Raw genomic sequence first — 25,532 nt, 5'->3', positions numbered from 1 at the left:
CTCTCTCTTTTTATAATCAATTAATAAAGAATACATGATTTTTAAACAATAGTTACTTTATTTCCTTTGAAAGCAAGCTGTGATCGAAGGGGGAGGGTGGGTTGCTTACAGAGAATGAGTCAATAAAGGGGTTTTCATCAAGGAGAAACAAACAGAACTTTCACACGGTAGCCTGGCCAGTCATGAAACTGGTTTTCAAAGCTTCTCTGATGCGCCACGCTTCCTGGTGTGCTCTTCTAATCGCCCTGATGTCTGGCTCTGCATAATCAGCAGCCAGGTGATTTGCCTCAGCCTCCCACCCCGCCATAAAGGTCTCCCCCTTACTTTCACAGAGATTGTGGAGCACACAGCAAGCAGCAATAACAATGGGGATATTAGTTTGGCTGAGGTCTGAGCGAGTCAGTAACATGCGCCAGCGACCTTTTAAACATCCAAATACACATTCTACCACCATACTGCACTTGCTCAGCCTGTAGTTGAACAGTTCCTGACTACTGTCCAGGCTGCTTGTGTATGGCTTTATGAATCATGGCTGGGTCCCCAAGGATAACTATAGGCATTTCAACATCCCCAATGGTTATTTTCTGGTCTGGGAAGTAAGTCCCTTCCTGCAGCCATTTAAACAGAGTAGTGTTCCTGAAGACGTGAGCGTCATGAACCCTTCCCGGCCATCCCACGTTGATGTTGGTGAAACGTCCCTTGTGATCCACAAGTGCTTGCAGCACCATTGAAAAGTACCCCTTGCGGTTTATGTACTGGTACCCTGGTGCTCCGGTGCCAAGATAGGGATATGGGTTCCATCTATCGCCACACCACAGTTAGGGAATCCCATTGCAGAAAAGCCATCCACTATGACCTGTACATTTCCTAGAGTCACTACCTTTTGTAGCAGCAGCTCAATGATTGTTTTGGCTACTTGCATGACAGCAGCCCCCACAGTAGATTTGCCCACTCCAAATTGATTCCTGACTGACGGGTAGCTGTCTGGCGTTGCAAGCTTCCCACAGGGCTATCGCCACTCGCTTCTCAACTGTAAGGGCTGCTCTCATCTCGGTATTCTGGCGCTTCAAGGCACGGGAAAGCAAGTCACAAAGTTCCATGAAAGTGCCCTTACGCATGCGAAAGTTTCGCAGCCACTGGGAATCATCCCACACCTGCAACATTATGCGGTCCCACCAGTCTGTGCTTGTTTCCCAAGCCTAGAATAGGCGTTCCATGGATAGAACCTGCCCCATCAACAACATGATCTCCAAAGCGCCGGGGCCTGCGGTTTGAGAGAATTCTGTGTCCATGTCCATGTCCTCATCACTCTCATCGCCGCACTGCCATTGCCTCCTCCTCCTTGCCTCGTTTTTCTGGTCCTGGTTCAGCCTAAACTGCACGATAATGCGCGAGGTGTTTACAATGTTCATGACTGCTGTCTTGAGCTGAGTGAGCTCCAGGCTTGCCGTGGTATGGCATCTGCAGTGTTCACCCAGGAAAAAAGGTGCGAAACTGTTGTCTGCCGTTGCTTTCATGGAGGGAGGGGTGAGGCTGTACCCAGAACCACCTGCGACAATGGTTTTTGCCCCATCAGGCACTGGGATCTCAACCCAGAATTCCAATGGGCGGGGGAGACTGCGGGAACTATGGGATAGCTATGGGATAACTACCCACAGTGCAAAACTCCAGAAATCGATGCTATCCCGGTACATGGACGCACACCGCCAAATTAATGTGCTTAGTATGGCCGCATACATTCGACTTTATACAATCTGTTTCCAAAATTCGAATTCTGTAAATTCGGATTAATCCCGTAGTGTAGACATACCCATAGCGTTCCCTTCAAGAACAAAGTCAATTAACTTGTTTGTAAGTTTTACATAGTAATAAAGTATCTTTCACAGGACAGATACAATCAATAGTTTCTACAGACATTAGCTTACAATTTTTAACAGAAGACCCAAGAGATTTTTGTACTTGGTGAAACTGTTGGATTTTAAAGTGTGGGGGACAAATTATGGGAGGGGGGGGTCACTGTCACTTGGGGGAATCACTGTTAGTACCTTCTTTAATATCCCCACATAATTGGATGAAGAGCATGCAAATTATCTGTTGAAAGGCATTCTAGAAATGCACAGGTGATGCAGTATCAAGGTTTGTCATCATGACTATGAGATGGACAGATTAGTCATGAGCTATGAAGCCACAAGTAAGATATTCAGCATATTGGTTTTAGTCACACTCTTGCTTTGTTCTACAGCATATTAACATGTGTTCTGACTAGATCACAGAGATTACAAGAAAATCATTCTAAGTTTGTTTAAAAAAAGTTATTAGGAATATTTTTCCATTTTAGCTATAAGCAACTGCTTTATTTACCCTCAGTTAGCTTGTACAGACCTCTGAAGGTGAGGGGGGAAAAAACATTAAAGATAAATGTTTAAAAAGCACTTCTAAATATGAACTCTATTTTTTCTGTATTCCACAGATTAAAGTCCAATATCTAGGCATATTCAAGAGTGAAAAGAAAGAGCTGTGCATCTAAGAGAAGATGTCCCCTGTACACTGGTATAAAGTGCTAATGCGCTCCTCCTTAGTCCTCAGGGTAGCGTGATAGTGGAGTTTAAACTTCTCACTTGTCCAGGACTAAACACTTCCCATCTTTGGCTTTAGAGATGAATGATTTGAGGGTGAGAACAGGAAGAAGGGGAATTCCATATTTGTGGGGAAGGAAAGATTGCATTGGCAAGGTGATTTACAAAACAGCTATTTGAGGCTGCCTGTAGGTTTTCAGTTTTACATGAGGTCCCTGGTCAATGGATTAGCAAACCATTCCCAGGTACATAATAAACATCGTTTATCACCATCCTGGCTGTGTTATATTCATAGGATTTATAAGGAGACCATTAGGATCATCTAGTCCAGGGGTAGACAACCTATGGCACATGTGCCAAAGGTGGCACGCGAGCTGATTTTCAGTGGCACTCACAGTCCGGGTCCTGACCACTGTCCGGGGGGCTCTGCATTTTAATTTAGTTTTAAATGAAGCTTCTTAAACATTTTAAAAACCTTATTTACGTAACATACAACAATAGTTTCGTTATATATTATAGACTTATAGAAAGAAACTTAAAAATGTTAAAATGTATTACTGGCACGCAAAAATTACAGTGAATAAATGAAGACTCGGCACACCACTTCTGAAAGGTTGCCAACCCTGGACAGTCTGATCTCAGCCCAGGAATTATACAGCTCAGCAATTTCAACCAGTAATTCCAGCATCAAGCCAGTAACTTCAGGTTAAACTAGAGCATCTCTTTTTCGAAGACATCCAAGTCTTGATTTAATTTCTTCAAGTAGAGGAGAATCCCCCTCTTCCCTAGTTACATTGTTCCAATGGCTAATTACCCTCACTGTTAAAATCTCTAGATTTTAGGCTGAGGTTATCTAGCTTCTAGTTATTGGATATTGTTATGCTTTTGCCTGTTTCATTAAAGAGCCTTTTACTATCAGAAGTCTTTTCCCCAGGCAGGTAGTTATAGCCCATGATCAAGTCAACTCAACTTTGTCTTAGATAAACTAATTACACTGAGCTTCTTTACAGTGAAAAACTAAGGCTGATTTTCCAGACCTCAAATCATTCTTGTAGCTCTTTTCTGAACCCTTTAAACTTTATCAACAGCCTTTTTGAAGTGTTGACACCAGAACTGGACATAATATTCGAGTAACCATTTCACACACAGTATATTGTGTTCAGTGGTCTAACATATCTGATTACAGAAAACTACTGGACAGTTCTGATTTTGCTGGCTGAGATGTCATTTTGAGTTGTTTTTAAAGAGAAGTGTTTTTATAATGAATATGTCATGCATTTTAATCAATCCTCTGGCAGTATGCAAATGTATTCAACAAAGACAGAAAGGAAGAAGTTGATTGGCTGATTTGTGACATGATTTGTGATTTTAGCTAGGGAAGATACCATATTCCCCATGAGCGGAGCAGAGATTATGAGACAAGAGAATGGCAGAGCAGCACTTACGTACTAATCCTGGGCTGGGCCCCCCAGCTGGTTGTATTAGTTTAAAAATATACACAGCCAATGGAGAGCTCATGAACAAACAAGTCACTTCTCCTGCCTATGATGTGACTCATGTGTCACATTGCTATTAGACAACTCACACACTCCATTTTGGAAGGTTAACCTAAAATTTAACACTGGACAGAAGGAACAATGGACAAAGTTTTGTCTAAATTTTAGAATGTTTCTATTTCAGTTGGAAACCACATAGCACTTTGTGCTTTCAACTCAAAATGAGTGGAAATTTTGGCTGTTACAGCTTAATTTTCAGTCTAACCCCAATACTGATGGGATGCTAGCTAAAAACTCAAACAATAGCTGTCAAAGGTAAATCTAGACAGTCTAGTACAGGGTGAAAATATGCCTATTCTATAATTTAAAGCATTAAAGTATCTAGATTCTCTGTCCAAAGCTTTAACTGAAGTGCCCAGACACTTAGGCCTAGTCCACTCTATGGATTATAATTATTTTGTTAAAGGGGCACTAAATTATCCATAGCATGCACTGGTCCCTAATCCTACCATCCTTCCAGCATGCGATATCAGAAAAGCGTGAGGGCTTGCAGTCACTACCGCCCTCACAACTATAAAAATGAATTATCACCCAGATTACCACATATTTCCTTCTTTAGTGCATATTTATCTAAGTTATTATTATAACTGTTCATTACTACTGCTTTCCTTTAACTGTTAGGTGTGCCTGTTTGCATGGCCCATTCCACCTACAGTGTATGATCAACAATAGCAGGCTATTAGCTTAGAAAAACACATACAGTCCTTCATGGAGGGTATACACTCCACTGCTCTCCACACTGAATGATAGGTGGGGTCGTGGGGATGACATAATAAAAATGTTTAGGGACCAGTCCTCAGTGACCAGGATGTGGGCACTCAGTCCGAGTAGTTAGAGCCGACATCAAAAGCCAGGAATCAGAAGCCTAGGCTCAGAACTGCACTGAGAGACCAGACACCAGAGCCAAGGACCAGAGCTGAAGTCAGAGGTCAGGAACTTGGGGCCATGGGACAGAACCAAACAGGGAGCAGGGCTAGGGCAGATGCAGGAGCTATCACAGCCATGCACAAATGCTTTGTGCAGCCACTGAACTTCTGCAGCTGCTGGGGCTTAAAAGCCGCTCTGCTGACCCTTCCAAACTCTCAGGTGGTATAGCCAATCAGGCAGCCTACTACAAGCTAGCTGTGGTTGAAGGTTGCCCAGAGACTGGGTCTGCCACAGGCCCTGGTTCCTGACACCAATGCAGTCACCTTGAACACCATCATCTCTCTATACACTTTCAGACACAGCTTCTCTATTGTGTATAAACAGCAAGACTAGAGGGATCCCAACAGCTTAGCAGCTGCAGAGGCATAGCTGAATAGAAGTTTTCCTCTGAAAGAGAGTCTGCATTTTTATTTGGTGTTAGAGGACTGTGATGCTATAAATCTCAGGTCCTGAACAATGATTATCTTGGGTTAAGGGACAGTATTCTAACCACAATTAACAAAAATGATAGGCAGGAGGCAGGTCCAGTAAGGTCTGGCCCACTGAGCCAATAATGAAGAGGTAAACAACAGGCTAAATTGAAAGCCTATAAAACAGGATGACATTTATTTACTTTTAGCACAGGGGAAAAAGGAGATGTTGGATGTAATATAAAACCAAAAGTAATGGTGGGGGAAGAACAATCAGACAAACATGGCATAAATACAAATAAATGTGGATAGAACTGCATGAATGAAACCAAGTACACACAAAACAGAAGCATTCTCTTAATGGCTGAATATTTTAAATACACAAAGGAATTAAGTTTATTAAAGGTCAGAGTCCAGATCTTTGTTCATCATTAAAAAAGCTTTATCCTTCACTGTGTGGATTATAGTCACCCCAGGTAAATTTACACCTATTTTTTTCCCCCTTACCAGAATTGTTTCTTGTTTTTGTTGCATGCATACCAGTTTCTTTGAGGGTTGCTCCTAAGTGTTAGGCAGCACTGCCCCCCTTTCAGAAGGCAGCATTAAAAATAACAGAGGGTCCTGTGGCACCTTTGAGACTAACAGAAGTATAGGGAGCATAAGCTTTCGTGGGTAAGAACCTCACTTCTTCAGATGCAAGATGTCTTGCATTTGAAGAAGTGAGGTTCTTACCCACGAAAGCTTATGCTCCCAGTACTTCTGTTAGTCTCAAAGGTGCCACAGGACCCTCTGTTGCTTTTTACAGATTCAGACTAACACGGCTACCCCTCTGATACTTGAGCATTAAAAATGGTTTTGTAGATTAAATTTGGATCGATTCATGAACTTTACAAACTGATCTGCCACAAAACGTTAAGTCAAGAATGAGTCTATCCACCTACTGCACTGGTCAGCTAGATAGCTATTAATTTTTTTTTTATAAAATCTATTAACAAGGGATATTTATAGAGGTTATAATTTATTCTTCAACAGTGATTCTCTGCTTGCCCTATTTTTAAAGCTGAAAACAATTTCAAAATCATGAATCTTGGAATGACCCTTTAGCTGCGTATTGAACACAACTGGATACTGTCTAAATAATGTCATGGCAGCGATGAGCACATCTATAATGCTTGTCTTCACTACTGGGGTAACTCGACCTAAGTTATGCTACTCCAACTACGTGAATAATGTAAATGGAGACTATAAGACTTAGGCCAACTTACCCCAGTGTCTTCACTGCGTCGACTTCCCTTACTCTTCTTGGGGAGCTGGAGTACCGGGGTTGACTGGAGAGCACTCTGCCATTGATTTAGAGGGTCTTCACTAGACCCATTAAATCGACACCCGCCGTATCGATTGCAGTGGTGTCAATCTCCCCAGTAGCGAAGACAAGCCCTTATTAGCGTCTACAACATACACATTATAGTTTAATCAAAATCAGCAAGATTCCCCAGCTGAATTTCTCTGTCAATGTCCAGAGCTCCTCTGTGTTGCTGGGACACCATTCTTAGTTCAGATAAATCTGCAGTGAAGTCAATTATCAAAGAGCCCAGTAAACCTAATAAAAACTGCCAGAAGCTGAGGACATTTGAAAAAGCAGCACTTTAAACCTGGTGACCAAAATGGTAACATTTAAGATGATCAACACTGATTTTGAAGGAGACTAAGGGTAATCACCTGTATCAATCGGTCTTCAGCTGTCATTAAGACTGCGCCCATCACAACACGTCTGCCATTCTTCTCGCATTCTTGCCTTTCTTCTCCATGTTCATCCGAAACGTTTAACAATGTCACCTTCCCATCTTCTTGGAGACCAACCAGGTGGTCTTTTCTGTTCTCGCGGGTACCACTCAGTAATGATTGCAGTCTACCTATTGTCCGTGAACTGTGCTATGTGGCCCGCCCATCGTATCTTATTATATCTGCTTTCCATGACAATATCTTTCACATTGCTGCGTTCTCTAATCATTTCATTTGGGATATGATCCAGAAGGGAAATTCCCAACATAGCTCCTTCCATTGCCCTTTCAGCTACCGACAGCCGCTGTGCTTCTCTCTTCGTCAGTGCCCACATTTCACTGCCATGCAGCATGGTTGGCAGCACTGTTGAATTGAAGGTATTTATACTTGTGGTCTTGTCGATTTTTCTTTTGAGGACGTCCTTGATAGAGTTAAACGCACACCATCCTGCCCAAATCCTTCGCGAGAGTTCTCTGTTCACGTCTTGGTGCATATTAACTTCTTGGCCCAAATATACGTACTGTTCCACTTCTTCAATTTCTTCTCCGGTTACCGTTATTTGGGCTTTTCATAAGATGTCTGATCACATGTATTTTGTTTTGCAACGGTTCATTTTCAGACCGATCTGTTTTTCTTGTTGAGTCTTTGTAGCACACTCTGCAGTTGCTTGGTGCTTTCAGCAATTAGTATGATGTCGTCCGTGAATCTGAGATAATCATTCTCCATTTATATTAACACCACTCCTCTAATTGTTTCGGTGAAATCGTATCTCCTTGCTTTACGCCTTTCTTGATTGGGATGCAGAGGGGAGTTTCGAGGAGAGTAATGTCTGTTGTACATCCAGTATTCGCTTCCTTCAACAAATAGATGTACTGTGTATTAATGCCCTGCTCTGCGTCTTTAATATTGTGTTGAACTTGACGCTATCGAAGGCCTTTTCATAATCGACAAAAGCAATACACGGCTTTTGTATTCCCTCGCTCTTTCTAGGATAAGGATAAATATATGGTCGATCGTGCTGAAATTTCTTCGAAACCCTGCCTGCTGTCTCGGCTGTTGCTCATCCTGACTCTGCAAGAGTCAGTTCGTTATCACCTTTGTAAAGAGTTTAAAGATATGAGAGAGCAGTCATGTAGAGTGATAGTTCTTACGATAAGAAGGGTAATGAAATTCTTAAAATTTCCTTTGGAAAGCAATTGATTCTACTCAGACAACTAAGTAATTGTAACTATTTTCACCAGAAATATAGGGAATAAATTTGATCTAAATCCTTTGTATGTCCTAGCTACATAAAATTGGTTGTGGTCTAAACATTTGTTACTGGAGTTTTAAAACATTTCACCTGCAAATAGTAAATTCAAATCCAGCCCTGAGTAAAGGTACCTAAATGTAGATATTCTGATGACTGCAAAGTGAATTTTTTGGTTTCAGTCTATTTCCTATTGAACAAGCATACACATTACAAAAACCCACTACCCAAAAGAACAGTAAGTTGTAACATTGCTCGCTGGAGGAGGAAGGCCAAGGATTGAGTGGGAAACAGGATGACCCCTCATTTCACTTTGGATATCAGATGTGTGACAAAATGTGAAACCCTGAACATTTTTGAATAGGCCACAAAGCCGATTTGAAACTTTAAGTGATCCCTTGATCATCAATAATACTTAGACTAAGGAAACTTTGAATGCTTCATATAACATCATGTGAGATAGGAAGCAGAGATATGTGGATTACTGTATGAAAAATGAGATTAACAAGTACTTGCCTGGGCTGTTACACTTGAATCTGCACACAGAATTTAAATCATTAGATTTCTTGTACAGCAAGCTGGATCCAATTAGTATGCTACATGCTCTTAAGTTATACTTTGTATCTGGCAATGAATGGGACAGGAAGACTAATATAAAGAAATGATGTAGTACAAATTGTCATCATTATGAAAGCAGGTGAATTACGCTTGATAGAGAGAATAGGAAGGTACCCCGATACCTACAATAAGTCAAATAATGATTTTTTTTTTTAAATCACTGAGATCGATTATTTTTTAAACATATAAAATGCATAAGATGAGTGTCAGCATACATTTCTTAAAGGTATCAAAAGTAATTTATTTGGGCAGGTGGTCATTAAAAATATTCATTATCTAGGTGATTATATAAAGGAAGATGGAGAACAGATGCCACAGCCAAGTATCCCGTGGGATACAGAGGCATTACTCAGTGAGATTAGAATCACACCAGAACATGTGAGTGGTAAACTTCATGGTAAAACAGGGCATCCATCCAAGCCAAGTTTAAAGAACCTATTGAAACACATCATTATCAGTGGCTTGTAAATCTCTCTGGTATCAGGAATCCTTCAGCAGGCAGCTTCTCTCCACAGTAACTTTTTTCCTTTAGGTATCCCACCATTATTTTCAGTGGGATAGCCTTAGCTGGAGTATCAAACATAAATAAGGTGCCAGTTTTTTCTCCACTATGTCCTCCCATGCTGCTTTAACCCATCTATGCATGTGCAACTGGGTATGTAACCTATCATTTAAACCAGCCTCTGTACTAGATGGCTGGAGGACAGCTAATAGAACACCCTTTTTTTTTTTTTTTTTTTTAAAAAGGGTCCTGAAGCAATTCTGGCAATTACAGACCAGTAAGCCTTATTTCAGTACTAGGCAAACTGGTTGAAACTCTAATAAAAAGCAGAATTATCAGACACATAATTGAACATGATTTGTTGGGGAAGAATCAAGAGGGAAAATATATGGGGAAAATCATGCCTCATCAATCTATTAGAATTCTTTGAAGAGGTTAAACAAACATGTGGACAAGGGCAATCCACTGAGTATAGTGTACTTGGACTTTCAGAAAGCCTTTAACCAGCTCCCTCACCAAAGGCTCTTATCCCATCACTGCCTACTTGGGTTAAGAGAGAAGATCCTCTAATGGATCAGTAACTGGTCAAAAGATAGGAAACAAAGGGTATAAATAAATGGTTAGTTTTCACAGTGAAGAGAAATAAATAGCGGTGTCCCCCAGGAATCTGTATTGGGACCAGTGCTGTTCAACATATTCATACGTAAAATGGAAAAGGGGTAAATAGCGAGGTGGCAAAGTTTGCAGACAATACAGAATTACTTGAGAGTTAAGTCCAAAGCAAAGTGCAAAGAGTTACAAAGGGATCTCACAAAATTGGGTAACAAAATGGCAACTAAAATTTAATGTTGATGAATGCAAAGTAATGCATGAAATGCATGAAAAACATCATCCCAATTATACATAAAATACGATGGGGTCTAAATTACCTATTACTATTCAAGAAAGCGATCTTGGATGTTTCATGGATAGGTCTGTGAAAACATTCACTCAATGTGCAGCAGCAGTCAAAAAAGCTAACATTAGGAATGGGATCAATAAGGTGACAGTAAATATGCCATTCTATAAAACCATGGTACAACCACCCCAGGAGTACTGCATGCAGTTCTGGTGACCCAATCTCAAAAAAAATATTAGAAATGGAAAAGGTACAGAGAAAGGCGACAAAAACCATTAGGCAGATGAAATAACTTCCATATGAGGAAGGATTAAAGACTGGGGCTGTTCAACTTGGCTAAAAGATGAGCAAGGTGGGATAAGAGAGAGGTCTATAAAACCATGAAAGGCATGGAGTAAAAGATGCATGTATCCTAACTTCTTTTTATTTAAAGCAGTCTTTATTTCATCTCTCCTGCTCAATTATGAAACCTATAAGGCTTGTATTATTTTGTATACTGCTGAGAACACACACACACACACACCACTTCACAGAAAGTCATTCAGAAGTCCCTATATCCCTGATAACATATGGCGGTTTTACTATTAATTTAAAAAGGTTAGGGGCTCGATAATCATGTGAAATTCTCCTGAATAACTTGCCCCTGTAGTGGCTTGAGTCTCAGTTTACCATAGTGGAGCAGTTTACCATTTGAATTAAATGAAACCAGTAAACACCAAATGATTTTGCTTATGATTGAGGTGTAACATTGCTCAAGTTTGATAATCAATTCCAGGCTCCCATCTAGATATGCTTATCTTGCAATTCATACACATAGACAAGGGTTCATTTCTGGATGACTAACTAAGCAACATTTGAAACTTAATCCACACATGATCCAGATACTGAGTAATTTATATTCTCAGTAGATGCATCTGACCACCCACCTTTTTGTTTCAGTTGTAAATTGTTCAAGTTTGTAATTTATTACATAGCTTACGTTTGCTGTCTATTGAGTTGACTTGGTTACTAATTAAGTGTCCATTCAAGGGCAAGAATGAGTCAGCCATGGCCTCTCTTCCCTTTTCATTTTTAAACACACATTCAAAAGGTACCTTCCACCCCTCTGTAACAAGAAATCAATAGGGAGAAACCCAGATAAACCAAAGTATGGCCAATATGGTTACCTCACCCAGAGCAAATGCACCCAGCTGTCTGTTCTACTAATGTTCCCACAACTGTAAATACTACGGAAAGGTAGTTACAGCTAAATAAAAGCCATTCCTAGAATGGATGTATGTCCCATTTACAAGTATGGCTAAGTCATGGATTTGTTGCAGAAAAGTAAAAAGTCAAAAGTATCACAAACAGAGACGGCTGAACTGACTGGTTGAGTAGGCTTTTATGCTACACAAATAACCAATTCTACAAATAGGAAGCTCCACAAATGTTGAAAAGTAAGTATTATTTCCTGATATGCCAAGATCAAGTAGAGCATATAGCTTTTTAAAGAAGTGTTTTTGTGTATGTAAGTTTCTGCATGACATTAGGGAGGAATGCTGGGCAACTCCTGCTTCCTTGCTTCGCTCTGCCTTAATAGGATTAAATATATTCACTAATGCAGAAATATCTAAATCTTTCAATGTAATTGACCTACAACTCTTATAGAATACAATGGTAGAGATCAACCTTAGGACCCTAGAACAATGACCATGTGATTACTTTTCATCTGGTATAATGAGCTTAGAAAGACATCTATACAACTGAAGTTTCAATTTTTAGTTATTCTGAGCAACTCAAAAATCAAATTTTGCTCATCACTATCCCAGGCACAAAGGACACTAAGATATTGTGCAGTTGTTTTATGGCTTAATATCAATACTAAAACTCCATTTTATATTTGAAGCCAGCTTTATTATGCTGCATTTTCCCCCATTCTATTTCTAGGGGCATTATTTAATTGAACATTTCAGGTACATATTTGGGGTGGGAAGGCTCCCACACAAGTTTCAGAACTCAGAAATGGAATAATGTTAAAAGAATAAAACACAATATTTATTTTAGGATGTCAAAAGGAATTAAAAAATTAAGTTGTACTGTACAGTTCTAATAGTAGCAAAAATTAACCATTGGCACAAATGTAAGAAAGGTAAACATGTTTCAGTACAAAATAGCGTAGGAAACTTGAAAAAAAGTCACAGGAAATCAAGGTGGGGGAAAGTTTTCCAACAAACAGCAGCATTTTCTTCACATTTTCTACCATTTGTGCAAATGCAGCATTAAGAAAACACCTTTATTTACAAAACAGAGGTAAGGAGACAGAAATTAAAGCTCCACTTCCTTTCTTTCCTTCCAGATTCAGCAGTGTTCCATTGCCATAAAAAAAGTGAGGTTTTGGTTAATCACAGAAGAGATCTGAGTGTTAAGCTCATGCATTAGTGCTAACATGCAACTCATGCTAGGGTTGTCAGCTTGTCAATTAAATCATCAACAGTGTACACAAGAAGTTTCATGTCATCCTTCTCATTCATTCGGTGCTGACCAACTTTGCGGAGGATCACATCCACATCTGTGCTGACAACACGATTTGCAATTTGCATGGATACCTGCCATGGGACATCTTCATCCTTCATGCCATGGATAAGTTTTATAGGGCAGGTTATAGGAATAGGATTGCTCAACAGACAGTGGTTTTCTGCTTCTTTAATGAACTCATATGACAAACAATAAAACCCTTCCTCGTTGTGTTTTGTTGGCAGCTTCCATTCACCCTTTTCTTCTATTTCTTTTTGGACCTGTTTAGAAAAGAGAAAGAATATTCCAGACAAATGTGATTCACTCTTATTAAACAAGGCAAGCAGACTCCTTGACTCTGTTTTCAGCACATTACTAAGAGCAAACAAAAACAACCCCCCCCCAAACTCTTACAAACTTATCTTTACCAGTTGAGGTCAGGAGGCAGAAGAGGGGTGTATTGGACCCATTTCTGTAACCCTCCTGACATCTACAGGAGGGAAACACCCACAACGAGTCTCAGAAACTGACCTGTACCTCCCTCCCACAAACTTCAGCTATTCAGGGCTCTCACACAGCAGGCCTCTCAGCCATGACCCAGCCAAAAGAGTCAGCAGCCCCCTACAACCCACAGCTGGTTTTAGTCCTTATGAAGTCAACCAAGGCTCGGAAGAGTTCACTAACTGTCAATGAGCGAAAGACTCATGGGGAATAGGGGTTTTTCACTCCTTGGCCTCCAAAGGCTTGTCATGAGCTCTCTCCTCTATCACACCTCAGGAGGTCCACAGAAAGGGAAAGGTGGAAATATTACCTAATCTGCTTTCTCCCAGTCGAAGATCCCTGCACCCTCCAATCTCAACTGACTTCCCTCAAGTCTCCAGAGGCTCAGGGCTTCATTCCTTTGGACCTCACAAAGAAGCCACCAAGGAAGGGGACCCAATGAAGACAGGGGGGTTACCAGTGGGGGGAGGGAGGAGACAATTTGAGGTCTTTCTTCCCTCCTGGGGAAATTCTTTGAGCATGCAGGAGTTAAGGCTCACAAAAAGAGACACATAAAAAAGCCCATCAAAACCAAACGCTCCCACCCAAAGTTTTTTGGTGGACATTCCCTCCCTCCACCCTTGAGATCAGGCTATATTATAAGGTATCGCTAGCAAGAACCAAAAAGCTAGTACACTAGAGTTCTGCACTCAGGCAAACACTTCAATAATTACTGTGTCAAATTTGGAGCCCACATTCAGTTCATTTCAAATTATGCAGAAAAATCCTACTTCAACCCCAGATCTAACCTACCAAAATTTAAGTCAGGTTCAAATGAAAGTAGTTGTCGCAACTGCATCTGTATTCCCACTCTGTGGTCCAGCAAGGACACCCATTTTAGGCTCCCAGTCTCTCAGCTGTTACCTCTTCTGTTGAGAGACCCGTATCTCTCTTGGTCCTGACTGGGGTATTTCCAGGCTGCACAGCTCCCTGCCTACACTGTGAATTTCCCAGAAAGACAGACTACTTAAACAGGCTCTTAAAACCCCACCAGAGGGTGTGTGGTTTCAAGTTCATACAAGCTTTTACTCTGAACAAGCACCCATAGGCATACACCTTTCTTTCACTTGGGTCTTCAGAGACCATGAATAGGTAATCAGTCAGACAATGGTTCTCCCCTCAGGGCATAGTTTCAAAAAGGTTGTGATGGGAACCTGCATTCATCTCTCTCCAGGTCCTTTCTAACAAACCCATTTAACTTGGTTTGTTCCAAATGTTCCTTTTTGTCTGGCATATTGTTTGAAATAGTCCTTTGAAGCTCATTACACTTCTCCAGGGTTTACACTGGCCCCATCTCTTCCCCAAGAGATGTCACATACAATCCCAAAATAATACATCAACTTTGCATTCATGACACAAAGGATTCCAAAGCTATTTCAACGTAATGCAGTAAGATCTTCCAAAGATATTGCAGGAAACTGCCATATCTGTCACAGTAGTGATGGTATATGAAGTTACTTTCTAGCCTTTGACATCGAATAGTTACACTTACCTCACTCTTTCCCTCCCCAACTCTTTGCTCAATCATCCTGCCTATCATTCAGACCCATATCCCAGAAGTCATTTGATTCAGACTTCTCTCTAGGTCCTCAGTCAGGCTCTCCCTTTAGATCTTCTTTCTGCACAACATCTTTAAAAAACAACCTTCTTATCCATCCATGAAGCTAAGACTTATCCAAGCCCTAATCATCTCACGTCTCAATTACTGCAACATCCTTCCCTTTGGCCTTGACAAATGCCATTTTGCCCCATTCATATCCATTCAGAATGTTTCTTCAAATATCATTTTCTTAGTCTGCTGCTTGACCACATCACCACTCTTTTCCCATGCACCTCCCCTCCCGTTCCCTTTTCTCTATCTTATCAAATATAAGCTACTTGTCTTCACTTTCAAGGCTCTTCATTGCTTATCCCCACCCTATCATCTCTCATTCACTACTGAAATGTCAATTCCTGCCTCTGATCAGTCCATGTTACCAGCCTCAATGGGCCACTTGTTAAATTTTCAAACCAGCATCTTTTTGCTTTCTCCTATGCTGCTCCTCATATATGTGAGGTGCTCCTGGTAAAAAGCGCAAAGCTACCTACCTCTTATCCCCTTTCATAACCCTCCTCAGAACTCTTTGCCATGATGCCTACAAAACCCTGACAACAGTTAGATTGCTGGTGAGATGAGACCACTGCCTATTATGCTGACCAATACGGTCTTTGTTCTCCATTCATCTGTATCTATCTGATGTCTCTTTTTCTTATACTTAGATTTTAAGTTGCTTGGGGCAGGGATCATCTTTTTGTTTTGTGCTTCTACTGTGCCTAACACAATGAGTCCCTGGTCCACAATTAAGGCTCCTATATACGATGGTTGTAAGAAGTCTTCATTTTAACTAATTCTGACAATTTCACTCACAAATTTCACTATTTTGCAGGCTGTTAACTCAACACCATCTCTTACAGTCCATTTAACCATAAGATACACAATGAAAAAATTTAATAACGGGATTTCACACCAGTAAGTTTTCAAAATTTGCAAAAACAGAACATTAAAAGCCGTTAACATTTACCTCAAGGGGAAGTTGTTTAAAAGTTGTTACAAGATAGTCTGCAGCTGCAGCTACTCCAACTACAGCGGCCACCTTTTCTGGACGAGCTATTGCTGCATGAAGCATCAGCCATCCACCTAAGCTGGATCCCACTAGAATCTTAAAGTAAGATTTGAAAAACAAAACACACAAAATGATTTTTTATTTAAATTACCAATTTACCCTTTTTTTTAAAATCAAAATATTTTCAGCTTTGTTTAGCTACTTAAACCTGGGGCATAATCCTGCTGCCCTTACCCAGCAGAACTGCTGTCATTTCCAATGGGAATTTTGCCTGAGTAAGCATCACCAGATTTGGCATTTAACTACTGTTTTTTGTTCATTGGGGCAGGTTATTGCTTTCTCAGACTGCCCCACTGTAAACAAAATGAGAATTGAAATGCAGTTGAGCATCGAGTACTTTTACTTTTTATTTTTCCAGCTGTTGAAGTGCTTTAACATCTTTAAAGAAATGAGCATTGTAAAGGCTCATTAATAAAAGTCAGAAACACACAAAACAAGTTTTAACACATTACAATACAGTAGTTCTAATAGTCATTCTGAGCTATATTAGAAGTAATTACTTAGTAGAATTCCCTCTCATTAATTTAAACTGAGCAGTATGTAGTATTTGAAAACGTCCATTGCCATGGTATCTATGCAATGGACAGCTTAACACTGACTTGACTTTATTTTGTTTTGAACTAAAATGATTTCTCCCCAAGTTGTTTCATTACCTAATCTAGTTTGTTTTCCATTTAGTGTTGTTCTACAATGTTATTTCCATTGCTATTAGCTTGTTGATCAGCACCTCCATCCCTGTGTAAGGTACTTCGTGACTGATACTTTTTTGTTCCATTTGAAACAACTCAAACTGGAAATGAGTACAAAGGTCGTTCTTTTCTTTTTTATAGAAGATCATTCACAAGGACCATTAAACTGTATTTCTGGCTATGTAATGCTTTAGCTTGGGAGAACAGCTTATGCTATATTTAAAAATAAAATATAACCTGTGGTCCATCTGTGAGTTCATCTAGTACAGACAAAACATCCTTCCTCCACTTTCCAACCGTACACTCTTGAAGATTACCATCTGAACTTCCACATCCTGTATAATCAAATCTGCAAGTTAACAGTCAAGATAAAAATTTAATATTACTTACAAAACAAGCTGCATCAGACAGTACCTACACAGAACAGGAACAATACTCTTCACTGTTAATCAGAATTAAACAATTGCAATAAAGACAACATACCTCATAATCATGGAGGTTTTCAGAAATTTCAGTTAAGAGAGAAAGTTACCGTATATACTCGATCATAAGACGGTTCGTTTATAAGCTGACCCCCCCAAGATGCATAAGTAAAAATGGAAAATTTTTATAACCTATTCATAAGCCGACCCTGTAATTCAGGGTTCAGCAAACTCTGGCTCCCAGGCCATGAGGATAAGCCGCTGGCGGGTGGAGATGGTTTGTTTACCTTGAACATCCGCTGGCACGGAGGTAAACCTAAGTAAACAAAGTGTCCCGGCGCCAGCTGCTTACCCCGACGGGCCGGGACAGCAACTGGTGGGGAAATTTGGGGAGGGGGGGGGGGACTGGGAGTCAGGGGAATAACCCCTGTGACCACCCCCCACATGACCCCACCCCTAGCCTGGGACCCCCACACTTCCCTTCCCACCTTATCTGGAGCAGCTCAGACCTAGCTGGAGCTGCTCCAGCAGGCTGGCCAGCGCGATTGCAGCCTGCTCTGGCGGCGCGGCCGCAGCATGTTCCATCGGGCTGGGCAGCGTGCTCCGGCGGGCTGGGCGGCGCGGCCACAGCCTGCTCTGGGGGGCGGGGCCGAGCAGCACGGCTGCAGCCTGCCAGCCCCACAGCTGCAGCTGCTTCGGAGGCTGGGGGGAGAGCAGCATGGCCAGAAGTGGAGAGACTCTGGCACCGCCTCTTCCCTTCTGGCTCTGCTGCCTCTCCTTGCTCCCTCTGTTGGGGGGAGGGGCTGTGTCCCACCTCTCCCTCTCTATACCCATTCATAAGCCAACCCCCGTCTCTAGTGTTTCCCTTTTTTACTAAAAAAAATGTGGCTTATGAACGAGTATATACGGTACTCTTGGACGTCAAATCATATACATAGGGATTTGGGAGGATGAGACAACTAGGAGATGCAGTGCACCCATGCACTAACTAGCTTTTTAAATCTGCAAATCCAAATTTAACTCAGACATATGGACAGGACTGTCCTTGAAGAATGAGTCAAAGACCTACATGATTTTTTCATTTTTAGATTTTCAAGTCAAGAGTTTCCTTCATATACTATACATGGTTCATAAATGTGTCGTCAAGTACTGAGACTGTACATCCTTTTTACACTCTGTACCTTCTTAAATAATGTTTCATCTGTTCTATGCGATTCATTTCACTAGGTATACTCCTCTAAACCCACTCAAGATACTTGACCAATAGACACTAATCTGCATTCATAAGAGTTAGCAGTTGAGTCATCATAAATAGCATTCTATAAGAGAGCTAAAACAAGAGCTCTGTCCTAAGGCCCAAATCCAGGGGCTCCAAGCAGGAGTCCACCAACACAGTGTCCCTTGCAGGATGGAGTTTAAGCATGCAGTAACTATTTAATTTATATGTATTAACCATAATATAAGTGAAGATTTCCATTTTCAAAGATTTTTCATTTTTATTCTGATAATCTTACTATTTCATGAAGCATATCACTCAGGTTAGAACAGAGATAATTACAATTTCAATGAGTCATGCAAGTGTGTTGAAAAATTCATATTACTGATTTAAATAACTTCTGCATAGAAAAGATGAACATATCTCAGATACAGATTGATGGTAACACCATCACAAGAGGCAGACATTATCTCTTATATTGCATGCTTTCAATCAGATGTCAAAATCTAACAGGCTCAAGTGGGGGAGGAATTTTCAGCATCCTAGACGTATTTTCACAGAATTCCTCATTCCTGGCTGCCATACTATAATTCATGCTAGTTTCTCTAAACAATCTTCTTGACTGTACCTTACAAAGGCATGACCGAGAGATTTGCAGAAGTCCTGAAGTGCAACTGCTTTCTGACCATTCATATTTGAATTAAGGCCTGGGAGGAAGACAACACCTGGGTTCTTGCCCTTTATCTTATTATAAGCTAGATTTGGACGATCAGGTCGACTAAGGAAACTGACTGATGCCTTCTGTCTGCTGCAAGCTTTAAAAACACAAAAAAAGACATTTTATAAAGAAAATTATCATCAGAAATACTTAAGTACTTGAGGTAAGATACCAGAAAACATATTAGAAATCATCTTGAAACAAAATATTTTAGTTTGAGTAAAATACTCAATCCCAACAGAGTTTTGAAATTATGTTCAATACTATCTATTAGTACAATTTCAAATCTTCTGGGACCACACAGCTATCTGGGTGAAAAAAGCAAGATGATATTCAAGTCATGCAATACTAACAGTTTCACTCTGTAATTAGAAGCGTGGTTGACTAAGCCTTGTCAGTTTTTAAAGGGTTTGCACACAACTGAATGTTACTGAATCTTGATTTGTTACTAATTTCATATTTCCTCAATAACTTTAGTTATCTGGTTAGTTTAAAGTTATTTATTTGTGCTTCCTTATTATTTGCCTCTCTGCTATTCTGAAGTAGTATGTTTTTCAAAATTAATCTTAAGAAGTGAAGTTTTTATTTACATGGTACCATAGGTGTGGAACAAGCTACAATCAAAGGCACCAATCCTCCATAGAGAACTACAAACCCAGCCCATCTCCTGCCCAGAGTCCCACTGTAATCAATGTTAAACAAAATGGGGATAAGTTGGGAGGAGGTGAGAACAATGAAACAAGCTTTGGATTTTTCCACCATAAGAAAACCAATACATGGAAGTAACATTACTGTACTAAGAGCCCAACAGAAATTCAATAAATAAAAAGTTAGTCAAACTTTAGTAGTGCAACTAACATCATCGCAGTAATGCCAACTTAGTCTGGAGACTATTGCTAGTTATTTTGTTCCTTTTCAATTGATACTTCAATATTAATGGGGCAATCAGAAATTTGTATGTATGTTAAAACAGTTTTTTTTTTCAAGACTCATAATTCCATCCTAAATTGCTGCTACTTATAGATTTTTTTCCTTGTTAAAACTGTAACACATTTTTCTCTTTTTTCAGCTTACTAATAAGGAAAACCTAGAAGTCTTAGAATTTCCCCTGGTGGAATCTTTGAACACCATGTTCTCAAGTTGCCCGAAAAACAAACAAACAAACAAAAAATAAAAAAAAAAACAAAAAATTTGCCGGCGATTTAAAGGGCCCGGGCTCCCTGCAGCCCGGAGCTCTTTAAATCACCACCGGAGCCCTGCCGCCCCTACCCCAATATAACGGGGTTGCAGCTATAACGCGGTAGGGATTTTTGGCTCCCCACGACCGCATTATATCGGGATAGAGGTGTATATTTAATTACTTCCGTTCAATGACTAGTTCCTTCAGAGTTAAAAATCTCTCTCTCTCTCTCTCAACCCAGAGTGGAAAAAACAGCAACACTGGTTTTCCTCTTTCAAACTATGCATAAAACTAATCGTAGATCTTATTTTCTTACTAATTTTAAAACCTTGAAGGACATGTGGAGACCTGAAACAATAAGTTCAATTCACCAAAGTTTAAATAACACTTGCTTTGCTTAATAAACATTCATTTTAAATTAAAACATGTTTTGATACTTTGTGATAAACTTTTTTCTTATCCAGCACATTTTATAGTAGTTTTATTTGATTAAATAAATTGTAAAATATTTGTGCATTTTTAATTGAATTTTTATCCAAATACAGCTTTACCCAAATCACAAGTTAATCATCTAGTAAATAAGAAATACATCGTTCATCATTTTCTAATGTCATAAAGCTAAAAATTAACGAGTTCTATATAACTGCTTAAATGAGCGAATCTAGATAGTGTGTCCTTGTGGTCAGCAAAAAATATCAAGTTTAGTATAATGGCTATATTGAGGTGCAAATCAATGTGTTTTAATGGTTTTCAAGCAATGGAAAAAAAAACAATCTTTTTATACGAAAATAGATAAAATGTAAAAAATATAAAAAACTATTAAAATCAATGACTTAAATCAAGATTCTTGCTTGCTGATTTAAAGCATAATTAAGATCTGATTTAAAATCAATCCACCCTGCTTTAAGAAAAGAAATCATACAAACAGTTATAGAAATTCTTCAGGCAACATTGCTGCTTGCTCTGCTACAGCTGTATTTGGTATTTGAGTCTGGCAAGGCCTAAAGCTATCCTGCGATTTATGGCTCAATCATGAAATGATTAATTTGGCAAAAGCAGCTTTTAGACGTTGCTAGAAATATGACAACCTCTGCAGTCTGATCAATTAGGAGAGTTTGGGCTGATAAGGTAGAAACTGTGATCAGGAGTTATTGTTTCATTATCTTTTCACATGTTATCTTTCTAGATATTTTTAGCAAAGGAGATCTATGGAAACCTTAAACATTCTCCTCTTTACCACCTGAGGTTCAGTAAAAGTCTTATTAAGCAAACTTACTTTTGTAAGTCTCCTCTGGACTCAGTTACTTCAGTTCCAAATCCCCCTATCCCTACTAAATCATTTAATAACATCAATGGAGACACTATCTCATTATTATGCCAACACTAAAATGACAGTCACCTGTCTAGGCTGTTTACATTATTGATACAAAAAAGATTGCCTGCATCATTTCCCCCCACTGGGCTTTTGATAGTGGCAGGTCTGCTTTGTCCAATCAGAAACCAAGTTTGGCACACTTTCTGTCATTCTGAACTTATCAATGGCCAGAAAAAGCACTTGCTATGTATTAATGCTACTACTTTTCAAGCTAGATCCTTGAAGTTGAGAGGTTTTATTTCAGTTAATGTGTATTACAACCTCATGCCTCTTCTTCTGGTTCCTCTAATGAATTGAGCATGCTCAATTCTCGTCATTTTTCACATTCTCCTTTGTAATTTTAATATTCTGAGTCAGTAAAGAACAAAATTCAGATCCTTGGGAGCTTAAATTTTAAGCAGTGATAGTCAAGCACCAAATTTCAAATCCTTAAACCATTCTAGAACCAACAATGAGCTGCCTGTAATCGACTATTCCATCTCATGGCATCTTAGCTAAGTTATTTAAGTTAACCGTATCTAACTGAAATAACTGTTCAATTATGTCAATTAAGTACAAATGCTGACATACACAAAATGATGCTTAATTTCAAATTAAAAAAACTATACCCTTCTACTAGCAACACTGTAGTTAGACAACCAGCCTCTGAAAAGCAAGTTCAAGTACATTTATTGCTGTACAAAAACTTCAGTCAGAGACTGAAATCCATCACTTCTTTAAGAAGTTACAACAGCAGTGTTCTCTAGATTTAATTTCATAATAAAATGACGCTCAGAAAAGCTTCAATGAAAAGACAGAATTGCCACATGGGCTTTCTAAAAACTGAAGTCCTTTATCATAAAAATAATTCAATATAAAGGGCTGGCTTTATATTAGAGAAAAATACTCAAATGATACAAACCCTCCCGCGCGCCCAATGTTGAGAGATAGCAAGATGTACCAGTAAGTAAACAACAGTGTGCTCCCATGAACTCACTGTCATTAGGCAATTTCAAGTAAGTTGACAAATTTGCTGACTCAAAATGAAATGGTTATTTTTGGTGAAAATTTTACCAGATTAATCACACACACAAAGGCAAAGTTAGTTTCTGAAGAGTACACACCACTAACATCCTAAAAATATTTTGAAGTCACTGTCATACTCAGAGGAATCAACTTCTTGTCAAACAATTTTAAACTCAGACTGAAGCCAGTCTTCCCCGTGAAGTCTCTTAATACAGTAGTTATTTTAATAACAATAAAACAATATTTTCAAGAGTCCCACTGCAGCTGGATAAAGCACCCATACTGTAGAAGATATTTCAATAAGCTTCTCCGTTTAGCAGAAAGAACCAATCCCAAACACAACAAGGAAAGTAACTGGTTGAGCTGCTGTTTAGAGGATGATCAAGTTACCAGTTAAATATAAAAGGCTTATGATTAATAGGGAAGGGAAAATTTCAACAGAGATTTAAAGCCAAATTTTCACGTTCTGTTCACTCAAAAGTGAGTGGAAACAAAAAACAAAAGTCAATTTTTAAGTTCAAGAAATGCATTCTAATAAAGGGAAAGATCCCTAGGCCACAGGAATAGGTGTATTCTAAAGGCAGTAGATTTACTCCTGATAGGAGAAGCTTCCTGTGCAGCTCTAACCCCTTCTGGTTATTACTGGACATGGCAATGTTGAGTGAAATGGGGCTGTAGCATGGAGACATGGGGCAATTGCAAGAAACTCAAGGGTCCCTGATCCAAAATAGTGATAAATCATGGACTCAACATTAGACTCTAGATATTGCAACAAAGATCATAGAATATCAGGGTTGGAAGGGACCTCAGGAGATTATCTAGTCCATCCCCCTGCTCAAAGCAGGGCCAATCTCCAGACAGATCTTTGCCCAGATCCCTAAATGGCCCCTTCAAGGATTGAACTCACAACCCTGGGTTTAGCAGGCCAATGTTCAAACCACTGAGCTATGAAAAAAGTGATGAACAGTTAAGAACTGGGATAAGATTTTTGATACCATTTTAATTAAACCATAATGACTCCATTACTAGGTATCCCAACCCTATATAATGGGAAGAACAGTTACTTTTCAGCAACTGCTGAAATACTGACACAAAGAAACTGGTTCAGGACTGAGCTTAATCCATAAAAGCAAGGAAACTGAGTGATCAGTTCCTCAATGTCATTTAAATGTAGTTCTCTTGTTCCAATGCCATCTATAGAAAGAGTGGAAAGCCCCTACCGTGTACCTAAGAGGACATGATAGACTATAATGATTCCTTGGAGCCATTATTTATTGTACAGAACCAGGATGAAACCAGCATTTTAGTTGGAGTTGTCAGATTGATCATTCAGATAAAGAAGACAACATTTATCCTGTCAGCTAAAAAGCCTAAGCAAAAATATCTGGTTCTCTCTCTCCACATACCATAAGAACAAGAATCCAGTTATCAAAAAGTAAGAGGGTATGTGACAGAGGAGATACCAAATGCTGGGGTCACCTGTATGTTTGAACTGAAGGCTGCATCTGGAACAATACGTGTGTGAAAATGTGTAGTACAAAAGGCTATCACATTTGCATGCTATTTCTGTCCAGTAGGATTCTGAATTTATCATTCCTGCCCTCCTCCAAGTTTTAAGATGAATACTACCACTATGAACAATGCTGCTTAAAATTCATGGTATACAGTGAAGATAAGTATCTCTCTGTTGTGGTCGTCTTTTTTTCTGTCTCTTATTCTATTTCTGCTTGGAGGTACAATAACAATACATTTAGTCTGTCAGATGTGCATTTGCTTGGAAAAGAGTATACTTATACAATTTCTAATTATCATCCGCTAAATAGGTACAGATTCCTCACTGTGTGGTTTGGGGGATTTTTGCCAAAGCAGACACACAAATTGTTCTTATAGTTCATGTTCTCCCACTATCCACAAGTTACTGAGGCTTGAAAATTTTCCATTGTCTTGCACATATTAGAACAGTTAAATCAGAGGGCCTAGTTAACATTAGACAAATCATCTACATCAGGGGTTTCTCAACCTTTTTCTTTCTGAGCCCCTGCAACATGCTATGAAAACTCCAAGTCCCAGCCGGTGGAAGGGGAAAGGGCAGGCTTGGGGCTTTAGCACTGGCCACTGGGCAGGGGGACTCTTGGCATAACTGATTTCTATTTTGGAGGGGAGCAAGGCCTGGCGGGGCTCGGGCCAGCTCTGCACAGCAGGGCCCAGGGAGGGAGCATCACCTCCACTCCCAGACTCACCTCAGCTGCACCGCACCTTGTCTGGGTTGCGGGGGGCATGCATCCAAAAATTTTAATGCAAGGGGGGGGGGAGGGAGGAAGCTCAGCTCAAAAAGTTTGAAAATCACTCACGGTGCAGGGAGAGGGGAAGCTAGGGACAGTATGCAGGCAGGGGGGTAGCTCAGGGTGCATTAAGTGAGTAGCTAGGAGCTATATGCTGGGAAGTTTGCAGTCACTGCTCCAGAAGGGCTCTGGCCACCCCAGAGACGGGTCCCCCTACTTGGAAGGCTCGTACTGGCGGCAGGAGCAGCTCCCAACCCCCTTTGACTGAGAAGCAGCCACAGCCCTGGGCACCAGCAGGAGGAGGAGGAGATGGGGGGCACTGTGGCTGCCCACTCTATGACACTGCCCCGCACTGCTTGGCTCCCCACCTCCAACCTCGCCAGGAAGGGGGGGGGGGGGAGTGGAGCTGCCTCAGGACTATCCTGCTCTGG

The 25,532-nt window shown here is 40.1% G+C and overlaps 2 protein-coding genes across 2 annotated transcripts in view; both read right to left on the bottom strand.

The window, feature by feature from the left end:
* TAGLN3 (transgelin 3) overlaps positions 1 to 25,532 on the bottom strand; it is a 47,506-nt gene that overhangs the window by 18,172 nt on the left and 3,802 nt on the right. The gene's annotated exons all lie outside the window — the stretch shown is intronic.
* Positions 12,526 to 19,259, bottom strand: ABHD10 (abhydrolase domain containing 10, depalmitoylase). The gene is made up of 4 exons (XM_054045806.1): positions 19,170 to 19,259; positions 17,141 to 17,238; positions 16,113 to 16,250; positions 12,526 to 13,292 (listed from the first exon to the last, which is right to left on the bottom strand). The coding sequence occupies exons 3-4, from the start codon at positions 16,215 to 16,217 to the stop codon at positions 12,951 to 12,953; spliced, it is 447 nt and encodes a 148-aa protein (XP_053901781.1). The 5' UTR covers positions 16,218 to 16,250; positions 17,141 to 17,238; positions 19,170 to 19,259; the 3' UTR covers positions 12,526 to 12,950.

The sequence above is a fragment of the Malaclemys terrapin genome, chromosome 1 (assembly GCF_027887155.1).
Source record: "Malaclemys terrapin pileata isolate rMalTer1 chromosome 1, rMalTer1.hap1, whole genome shotgun sequence".
NCBI classification, from domain to species: Eukaryota; Metazoa; Chordata; order Testudines; family Emydidae; genus Malaclemys; species Malaclemys terrapin.
Note: the sequence above shows the minus strand (reverse complement) of the source record. Positions and strands in the feature narration are given on the sequence as shown.